Below are 10,977 nucleotides of genomic sequence, written 5' to 3'. Positions count from 1 at the left end.
TGTAAAAACAAAACCCATAAAACCAGACTGATTCTGATTTTCCACATCCTACTTTTCTAGATTGTTCAAAAATCCCCTTTGATCACAAAAATTCTTCTGCAAACAGTAAAGATCTTTGAAACATTCACTCCTCTTGCTTTCCTCTTTAGAAGCATTATATTTTCAATCACATTTTGAAAAACTGCTCACATCCTAACCACCAAATAAAATAAAACATATTGTAAAAAAAAAAAATTGGGTGTTTTGTTTGTAATATGGCATTTATTTTTCAATGCACATATCAGGTCAAATTGTAAGAACAAAAGCATCTTTGCCCTTGTGGAGCTCTCACAGAGTCTGCACACAGTTTACTGTCAATACGATAAGCTTATTTGACCAGCTTTCTTATACCTTGCATACCAAAGGGCATACCTACCACTATGGTTTGTAGTGACTTAAAAAGAAAAATTGAAGCATATCATTAAGAAAAATGCTGCAAGATGTGTCTATGAAGAGGACTGTGGTTGTTAAGGCGAGGGGTGTGCGGCCTTCTAACAGGCTGTCTGGGTGATGCCTGGCCTCACTCTGAGAGGAAGTCCCCATTTCAGAAAGCAGTTAGCTCACGCTTGTTTTGGGTTTGTGCTCTTTGGAGCACTCCTAGCTTTGATGTTCTTCTTGGGGCTGGCTGGTTTGGGAGCAGGTGGCTTCCCCTTGGGCTTCGGGGCGTTACTGCGACTGGTGCGCCCTGCTGTTCGCTTCTTGTCCTGGGCTGTCCTCTGCTGTTCCTGCAGCCTCTCTTCCCACTGCTGGGAGGCAACGTGTACATGTGACCATCAAATATGTCTCACCTCTTCATGCTATTAAACTAATATCCAAAATAATGTGTATTTTCACTGTAATATACTCATCATGAGACTCATGATTACCATAGCTACTCTACCCCGTGATGATGAGCATGTATCCTGTAACAGGTGCTTTGGAAAGCACTGGATATATATGGTAATGTCTTGACATACATTTATTTCATTGAAACAACAGCCCTTCTAGGTAGACACCATTGTCATGACCGGGAAACAAGCATACTGATGTTATTTTCAGAGCCAACAAAGTCAGAGCTGGGATTCAAATTTACCAGCCTGACTCCACAGCCTAAGGCCCTTTGCTGTTGTTCAGTTGCTCAGTCATGTCCAACTCTGTGACTCCATGGACTACAGCATGCCAGGTTTCTCTGTCCTTCACTATTTTCTGGAGTTTGCTCAAACTCATGCCCATTGAGTTGGTGTTACCATCCAACCATCTCATCCTCTGTCATCCCCTTCTCCTCCTGTGAAGGCCCTAATGTATGCAATTTTTCCCATAGGCCCTGTAATGCAACTTTCCTATACAGCCAATCATTCAAAAAGGCTTTGCCAAGGCTAAAAGCAGAAATGGATACAGCCTTACTAGGAAGCTGGGATTTCTTACCACACTTATAGGTTCACCTAACTCTCTTACATCTAAAAGAAGATGGAAGCCCCACCCACATTTAGTAATCCACTCATGTGTTAGCTACCCAGAGCTGATGAGAAATGCCATTCTAGACAGTCAAGATTCCATGATAGAAAAAGAATTTACTCTTTAAATATGAAAATGTCTAAGAAAAAAAATGAAAAAGAGTCTATTTGAATAGACATTGCTTTTCATTATAACACATATGTCCCTACTTTATGTTAGAGTATAAAAATTAGACCACAACCATAGGTCAGGCAGTAAAAATACAATGAAATGAAAAATACAGTCCCCACCCTCCTAGGGCACAACTCTAGTCCTAAAATAATAAACTTATTACTGTGCATTGTTATACCATGGTGATATTTTCATATTCTTAATACTGTATTGGAGTATTTGCTGCCAAAGTGAATGACCCAGTTATGATTCTTGAAAGCTTTCTTTCCTGTCAACAATCTCAGTTTTCAAGGTGGACTTACCTTCTAGATTGATTCTTCTAATCTACTGTAGTCTTGGAAACCAAATAAGCAACTCTGCTAGAATTTTCTGTTCAGTAAGACAAAGTGTGCTCCTGAGAAGCTCATGAGTGTTTAGCTTAGATGCAGCAGCAGTGTTTGGGCCTGTTATTTAGAAAAGGACTCAGTAGAAGAGGTTGTGTTGAAACTGCCTTCTCCATGCATGCAAGCACGCTCAGTTGCTCAGTCATGTCCAACTCTTTTGTGACCCCATGGACTGTAGCCTGCCAGGTTCCTCTGTCTATGGGATTCTTCAGACAAGAATACTGGAGTGGGTTGCCATTTACTCTTCCAGGGGATCTTCCCAACCCAGGGATTGATCCCATGTCTCCTGCAGCTCCTGCACTGACAGGCGGATTCTCTACCACTGAGCTACCTGGGAAGCCCATCTTCTCCATAAATCAGTATTAATATACACTCTCCCCTTGCTCAAGAATTTTCATTCCTGCAAACTAAGAAAACACAGGCAGTTGCAGTATCTTTTCTGAACTGGGTAACACAAACTCTCCTGCATACATCTAAACATATTTTAAAGAAAAAGGATGCTTTTAAAATCCAAACCAATAACCTGATTTCTTTAGTTCTGGAATGATTTCACATCTCTGGGCAGAAAATTATTCTAACTCCTCTAACTGAGTGACCAATTTTTCTATGATGTTACCGTTAAATTATGGATTTGATCACAAAAGTATTACTTTTTGTATATGACTTATTTTGACAAAAGTCTTGAAATTATCTTAAATACAGGGAAAGAATCTTCTCTGTACAGTGACAGTGTGAATTTCAAAAGCAGATATTCACACCCACATATATCTGTATTAATACCACTGTATATTAATTCTGTTCAAGCATCTGACTGACTGCTAAACAAATTAAATATAATACAATAAAGAAAGCAATAAATAAATTTAATCTGGAAATGTTGAAAACCAGTAGATCAATATTGAATGCAACCAAATCACCTTTGAAACTGAAGAGAAACTTATGATAAAAATTCCAAATGAGAAAAGTTATTCTCTTAATTACCTATTCAAAGACAAATACTGCTACTGTTGCTGGCTCCTATCATAGCCTAGTTGGAGCTAGGTATGGCAACCCACTCCAGTATTCTTGCCTGGAGAATCCCCACGAACAGAGAAGCCTGGCGGGCTACGGTCCACAGGGTCACAAAGAGTTGGACACGACTGAGTGACTAAGCACAGCACATGATAGCCTAGAGATGAAAGAATGTGAAGAATTCCCAAATACGTGCATTTCAATCCATATCTGTGAATTCCTAATTATACTTACTATGGATCTTTTACTGAGTTGGTCTCTCCATTTTTCAACTAAACAATTTTCAAGAAGCATCATCCTGAAAAAAGTAATTTATCTTAATAAGCAATGCTAATTATGAAAGTAAAAATTTCAAAAATACAGAAGTTCAAAAATATAAAATACAAAAAATTGTAAAAACCAAAATTCTTCAATAACCATTAGCCCCACAAGTCCCCATTTATATTTTACTAATATTTTCTTTTGGTGTATTTATTTAACTAATATTTCATATTTTATTAGATCACACTGTACATTTAGATCATACTGTATATTTCCTTTCAGCATTGTATGCATTTTCTTATATACCTGAAAAATTAAAAAAATATAACTTTCCTAACTATATAAATTATAACTATGGATATCCATAATATATTTAACTATTTCTCTACAGTTGAACCTCCCTTTTGCTTAGCTATTATCATCAGCATTGCACTGAATATCACTAGTGTGCACTGGCTAATTATTTCCTTAAGATAGATTTATGAAAGCAGAAGAGTATGTATTTTTTTCTTAAGGTTTTCACTGCATAGTGCTAAATTATTTTCAAAATGGTTGAACTGTCATTTAATTCACCAACATTAAGACTAAGTAAGAATGGAATCTTGCTTTTATTTGGGTTGGAAAATTAAGGAGGTAAATATTTTAATGTTTATTTACTATTTGTACTTCTTTTAAAACTTTGTATAGACTTCATACATGCATTTCTATATTGTAGTCAATGTTTTAAATATTGATTTAGATGTAAATTTATACTTACTTTTTATAGAGTAAATCACTATCTTTTGTTATACCCATTGCAATAATTTTTTTTTTGTCTTTCTCTTTCTAAAAAAATTTTTTTTGGCTGCCTGGCACACAGGATCCTAGTTTACAGACCAGGGATTGAACCCATGCCCCCTGCAGTGGAAGTTTGGAGTCTTAACCACTGGACCTCTAGGGAAGTCCATGTCTTTCTCTTTTTATTTTTGATTTTAATATGCACAATATTGTCATCAGATATGTGCACTGACATTTTTCCTCATAATTTCTTACATTACTTTTATGTTTACAGACTACTTTATTTTTCAGGTAGTACATATTTATTTACTGAACTTTATCCTTTTTGATTAAGTTTTTAAAATATTTACTTTTTTACCCCATTTAAAATTTATTGAGTACAAAGTGAAAATACATACTATTTTCCCAAGTAAAGCTATTTGCAACATTTACTAAACAACAGTTTGATTTCTATTGATTTGCCACATCTCTTTCATAGTAGAAGTTCTTGCATGAATTATAATCTGTTGCAAGATTTTCTTCTCTGCTTTATTTATCTACATGTCTACTGTTGCACCACATGACTTGAACAAGTGTAGCTTTATACTAACTTTGCTTATGACATAAGGCATATTTTCACTCATCCTTCGATTTTCAAAATCTCCTTTACATGTCCTTAGCACTTTATTCTTCCAAATGATCATTAGCATTATTTGTGAAGACATAAATCTCAATCATCCAAAAGATGTTTACTAGGATTTTGATCAGAATTACACTATCTATAATCTAACAGGGAAAATGACACAAAGGCTGTTATTTAACTCATGTATTATCTATTCACCTGTTCAGCAATCCGGCACATCCTCAGATGTGCTAGATGCTTCTAGTACTGGAGCATATATAAGCATCATAGAGGAATGAGCCCAGAAACAGTCATTCAAAGTTCATTCATTCAATGTCTTTAGAAAGACAAGATATAAGCAGTAAAACAGCTTTAAAGCCGAAAGCACAAGAAGTGTGAAGAAGGTACTAAGTACTGATAGACTGAAGAATAAGAAAGTATTCAAGTGAAGGCAGTATCAAAAAGTGGTTTTTTTTTTGAGAAATAGAATCTTGAGCTGTATATCCAGAAGGAACAGGAACATTATTAATGGCAGAGAATCAAAAGGAAGACTTTTTAAATAAAAATGAGTAGTTTTGCTGGAGAAACGAAGTGAAGCAAGTTATGGGGCTCTTTCTGGAACCTGTGCTGAAGTGTTTGATTTTTATATTTTAAGGACTTCTTATGTTGTAAGGATATATATATAAAGATGTTATGGAAAGATAAGTGAGGAGACACACTCCCAGCTGGAGAGATGCATACAATACATGTGTGTGAGTGTATATATGTGTTTATATAATACTCAAGTAAACAAATGTAAACTAAGTGTGGAACTGTGTTTCAAATGGCCATCGTTTCTTGATTCACAATTTATTTAAAAGGTCTTAAAAGTTCATATTTGCTACAATAAGATTGATTTGAAAATAACTGGTTTTACTCAATTTATTTGCTTATAAGTTTCTGAAATCCGGTAATAAATTCTGAAATTGATTTTTAAAGAGTCCACTGAAATGCTCATATTTTCATTTTTCCTTAATTCTATTAAGAATTAAGTGATGTTTAGGATATATGATATCCCAATCAAACCATCTATTAAAACTGATTTTTTTTAAAAGCTAGTGCTTTAAAAAAAAACACACACACAAACTAGGACTTCTAAGTGGGATTCATGGTTTTCCTAAGCTGTGTGCAGTCTTTTTCTGCCCCTCTGTGCCTACCGTGAGCGCCACTCGTAACACATGATGAGAACATCTTGATGAGGCAGGATGTGTGGACACTGGCAGGAAGAATTCGTAATAAGAGGGACTTGAGTCCGAGGGATGGGTGATGAGGACTTGAAGATCTCTTTCACATCCACCACTGTCGTTACTTCATTACAGCCACTCCTCTGCACGGCTTTTATTTTTGCATGAATGACTGCAATTGAAAAATCGATTTAAGTGTTGCTGAAGCTTTGGAGAGAAATATGGATGGTGTATTCCTGCCAACTTCTGAGCCTCTCTTAAAGAATCACTCCTGTAATTATGGTCATGTCCAAGCTGCCCGAATGCAGGCAAAAATGCCCACACAATCATATGCTAAATGTAAGGCCTCCCATATTGTCAACAATGTCTTAAAAGTTCTGAATCATGCTGCAAGATAGAAAAGGAAATTCACAAGCGGGCTTACTCTGAGATCTGTCTTTGGGTCAGTGACTGCTCCACATGGGGCTACAGATAGAGTTTCAAAACAGAATCCCATGGATTCTTCTCAGCCCTAAAATTCTATAATTCTATGATGAGGGGCTTTTTTTGGGAGGGTGCAGAAGGGAACATCAGGAAATTTAGTTACATAGAAGGTTGACTAAATTTTGTAGAAATAATACTACTTTGTCTTTCTACTCTGTCCTGTAATGATTTGAAGTGAGAATCATATATTCTCAGATTCAGAAGGCACCTAAAAGTTTGTGTGGTTCAATTACCCATCTGCTGCTTGAACTGTTCCAGAGAAAGTTGTTACAGTCCTAACATTGTAATGCAGGCAGGAGTCTCTGAAGATGACTGCTCTCAATTCTTTAATTTCCCAGACTGCCAAAGCAGGGTCTGTGGTGGCCAGAGGTGGAACTGTTATTACAGATGACTGGTAATGTCACTGCGTCTTATCATGCTTGCAGTTCTGACCTCCTTGAAAGTGAAAGTGAAAGTGAAGTTGCTCAGTCGTGTCCGACTCTTTGCGACCCCATGGACTGTAGCCTATCAGGTTCCTCCGTCCATGGGATTTTCCAGGCAAGAGTGCTGGAGTGGATTGCCATTTCCTTCTCCAGGGGATGTTCCTGACCCAGGAATCGAGCCCGGGTCTCCCACATTGCGGGCAGACGCTTTACCGTCTGAGCCACCAGGGAAGCTCCTTGACCTCCTTGGTCCCTTGCTGTTACCACCTGCCATGGAGTTGTAATCAGCCTAGGATGGATCTGTCTTGGATTCCATCCTAGCAAGCTGGTTTATGAAGGAGTTGAATAATTTAAATAGAAAATAGTTTCATCATCAATGTGGTTACGAAGCAATGATGCCTCAGAGAACAGCATGACAGTGAAACTCAGACTGGACAATTAAGTAACTAAGGCTGGACGGTGCCAGACAAGGGGCTATGTGGATCAGATTAAGATGATATCTACATATAACAGGTTTAAAAAACAGTAACAAGAAGCTACTAGAAAAGACAGTGTTTTGCTTTGTTTTGTTTTTTTTGGGGGGGGGGTTGAATTACCCATTTTGGCTATGTGTGGTTCTCAAATATGACAACCTAAATAAGAGGTTATTTTTTCAGACTTTTATAGTGCCATGATCTTCCTGCTTTTATGTGGGTTGTATAATACAAAGGTTCTTATGATATAAAATTTCAGTTTGAAATATGGAAAACTAAGTTACCAAATAAAACAAACATTTTTACCCAAATAGTTTCCACTATTTCAACAGAAATAATTTAAGAAACACACAAAAACCCCATGAAATAGCCCAAAAAAGTATTTTAAAGGAACACATTTTTAATTAAATTTACTTTCAAATTATGACACTAGAATTCACTGAAAACATTCAAGACGCATGATTGACTTATTTTCTGAAGAAAGTGCCAACTGGGTCTTTCAAATAAGAGAACATTTAAACTATGTTAATACTTACAGCCATAGGTCTTGTGATTAACATATTCCCACAGTTTTTTTAAAAAGTGTTTTTATAAGTAAAAAGATACGTGTGCACATCTTAATTCTTTGGTCTCTGGGCCTCAGGTCAAATCCACAGATCACTTACCCATCCTTTCCACAGCAGTGAAACTTTTTTTTCCGTCCCCTCCCACCGCTGCCCTAAGGCCCTGTGGTGAAACCATGAGAGAAGTGAGGTGATATCCTGGCTGACAGAACTTCTGGACAAATAGGACAGTTAGGATCAGGATGTCACACTTGTAATCTGATTCACAGCACTGCCCTCACCCAGGTTACTTTACTTAGTTTTTACTTGATTTACCCAGAAAAGCAAGAAATATTCATAGTTGTTATTGTGCCATCTAGGACCCACATGACTGAGAGAAATCACCAACCCGCTTTTTCACTTCATGACTAGCAGACCTGGCTGTGTCATGTGCCAAGTCCCCAAGCCAATGGATTCAGCAGATGATTTACCGTAACTGTAGTTTTTGCTTAGATACGTTGCCAGGGTTGGCTTCACCTTTTTGCACTTGCACCGGTCTAAAGAAGACAAAACAAAGGCAATGTTGAAAAAAGGTTCAGAAGTCACTCTGGAGAGAAGAAAGAGATGGAGCCTTGAGGCTAATGAACTTACCCGGGCTTAGGCGTTTACAGTCAATGTCAAGAGGCCTTTCCTGTACCATCATGTCTGGAGTGATGTCTATCCACTTAACGTCTGAAAAACACACAGGGACACATGGGTGTGGTCAGTGATTCCAGCTGGAGTAAGGAATCATCTGGAGACACTGACTAACACGACAGCACACACAAACACACACAAATCCTAAACAGCAAAAATTATATGTGATTGTCAACTACTTCTTCCATATAGACTCTTTGGGCTTAGGAAAGAAGACTTATGGCTGAGACTGTTTATCCAGAACAAACTAAAGTGAAGGCACATCCATTTAAACAGGTTGATACATACAGCCAACCTGGATTTATCCAACATTTATCCAACCTGGATAAATTATGTCATTCCCTCCTAAATCTATTTTAAAATGTTGATTTTCCAAGTTGACAGTTTACACTAATCAAAATAACCAGAATAGTCCTCAATTCCCACCTCACATTTTGCAGAAACAATCCAGAGCTACCCCCTAAAGAAGCATAACCCTGTATCAGTTCTATAATTAAAGAAATACATTTTTTTTAAACTGAATTAGAGAGGAGCTTAAATTTCCCCCCCTTCACTTCACTTCTCCACCTCCACGTTTTGGGCAAGGCTCTGAGATATAACTTCAGAAACGACACTAAAGCAACACCATAATTTCTTTAAATGTGTAGCAACTTGAGTCAGGGATAAAAGGAGGCAAAAATATTCTTAGGTTTTATTTCAAGAAGTGGATTTAAACCTGCCTCTTCTTCCTAGAAAAGCAACAAAAAGACTAAAGAGAAAAGAAGGAAGTGGTGGTTGAGTTCGAGTTAACTAAGATGCCACAGACGCTGGCATTGGGTCAAAGACCATGAAACAGACATCACAGTTTTCCAGGGCAACTAAATTTATAAACTGTACTCCTGGTGGGAAGTGACTAGTACTGCTTTTTCAGAAAGAGCTTTCAAGAACTCACGTTAAGTGGAGAATCCTGGTAGGAGTGTTTTATTTATTAAATGATATTTAAAAAGTGCTGAAAGTAGGTTCAGACCCAACTGTCACTGCTATTACTATTTTATTACTACAAAGAAAAAATTCTCTAGTGTCACCTATCTAAGAAAAATCGCCCATCCCTCTTTATGGGGACATGGTGTTTTTTAGCTCCTGAAATTCCTGTGGAGAAAGCAGACTTTTCCAGAAGTTAAGTCACCAGCCCTTCCCACCTCCTCCAATTCACCTAAGAAGAATGGGGGACTGCCCGACCACCCACTGACAGCTGTCGGGTTCTCATGTGGCAGTGACAGTCCAGAGTGCCCCCTCAACCGCCCCCGCCCCCCCCCCCCCCCCACCACCTTTGTCCTTCCCCAAGTCTCACCGTCAGGGAGGTCAGTGACGATGGCCTCAGGCGAGATGCACACACCCCGGTCGTAGACAGGCAGCTCATCGCAGGCCAGGCTCTCAGGCCAGCTGTGGTTGTACATCTTCATGAGGGGCTCGCAGTCATCACGCGCGCGCTGGCACACCGACTTGCACGGCTTAATGGGGTCGTGCAGGAACTCCAGGGTGCAGATGGGCGCGTACATGGCACAGAGGAAGAAGCGTAGCACCGCGCTGCAGTTCACGTCCACCAGCTCCTCGTACTGCTCGATGGCCAGGATGGCGTTCTCCTGCGTGCTGTGGTGCAGGTGATTGGGCATCCGCGTGATGTTCCAGGGCATGTGCCGGCACATCGGGATGCGCACCGCCTCGCAGGGCGCGCCGCGCACGCCCAGCGCCAGGCGCAGCCACAGGCACAGCGCGGTCAGGATGGAGAGGAGCATGGTACTGCCCTCCCGCGCCGCCACCCCAGTAGACAGAATGGGCCCCCTAGTCTTTCTCTCTCCCTTCACGAAGGAAGAGGTGCTTTAGGGCACAGGGGATGTGCTCTACCCAAACTCCCGTGGGCAGCAGTGCGCGGCCTCTGGGGCCGGCCGAGGGTATCCGCAGTCCGGCGCGCGCGGCACCAGTAGTTCCAGCCCTCAGCCTCCCAGGCGCGAACCCGCCCTGGCAATTCCAGTCCCCGGCCCGGCAGCTCCGAGCGCAGCCAACCCCGGCCATTGCCGGACCTATTTATCCCGACACCTCCCCTGACGTGGGCTCGGAACGCTCCCTTGGCAGCTGCAGGCTCGGCGCGGGCTCCCCGTCGGCCGCCCCACCCCCCAGCCCTCTCTTGCAGAAGTGGTGACATCATCTCCTCCGGGCCGCAACCCAGGGCTTGAATCCTGCATTCCCCCAAAGTCCCTCCTTTTTAGTCTGGCCAGTCCTTTTTCTTCAAACCAAGAAAAAGAGCCTCTGGCAGTCGTTTTGGATACCGGATCCAAGAAGGTGCAAGATACGATTTCAAGAGAGGGAAGGACCGTCTTTCGAATCAAAGCTGAACTTTGCGCCCTCTGCCTTTTGGGTTCCCCAACTGTGAAGTTGGAGGGAAATGGGAACTTCTGCTGCTCTTTACCTCTTAAACGTACTT

General features: G+C 40.2%; 1 protein-coding gene across 1 annotated transcript; it reads right to left on the bottom strand.

The window, feature by feature from the left end:
* Positions 1 to 241: 241 nt before the first annotated feature.
* On the bottom strand, positions 242 to 10,597 carry SFRP4 (secreted frizzled related protein 4). The gene is made up of 6 exons (XM_027539620.1): positions 9,847 to 10,597; positions 8,472 to 8,552; positions 8,312 to 8,377; positions 5,874 to 6,072; positions 3,273 to 3,336; positions 242 to 785 (listed from the first exon to the last, which is right to left on the bottom strand). The coding sequence occupies exons 1-6, from the start codon at positions 10,289 to 10,291 to the stop codon at positions 600 to 602; spliced, it is 1,041 nt and encodes a 346-aa protein (XP_027395421.1). The 5' UTR covers positions 10,292 to 10,597; the 3' UTR covers positions 242 to 599.
* Between the last annotated feature and the right edge of the window lie 380 nt (positions 10,598 to 10,977).

This window comes from Bos indicus x Bos taurus, chromosome 4 (assembly GCF_003369695.1).
Source record: "Bos indicus x Bos taurus breed Angus x Brahman F1 hybrid chromosome 4, Bos_hybrid_MaternalHap_v2.0, whole genome shotgun sequence".
Lineage (NCBI taxonomy): Eukaryota > Metazoa > Chordata > Mammalia > Artiodactyla > Bovidae > Bos > Bos indicus x Bos taurus.
This window is presented reverse-complemented; position numbering and strand designations above follow the sequence as displayed.

Bases quoted from the DNA above. Each gene is read 5' to 3' on its own strand.
- SFRP4 (XM_027539620.1), bottom strand. From the start codon at position 10,291: ATGCTCCTCTCCATCCTGACCGCGCTGTGCCTGTGGCTGCGCCTGGCG. The intron at 8,378-8,471 runs GTAAGTTCATTA...TGTCTTCTTTAG, and splicing joins CTGTAAACGCCTAAGCCCGG to ACCGGTGCAAGTGCAAAAAG. The intron at 3,337-5,873 runs GTAGGCACAGAG...TACTTTTTTCAG, and splicing joins TGTTACGAGTGGCGCTCACG to GATGATGCTTCTTGAAAATT.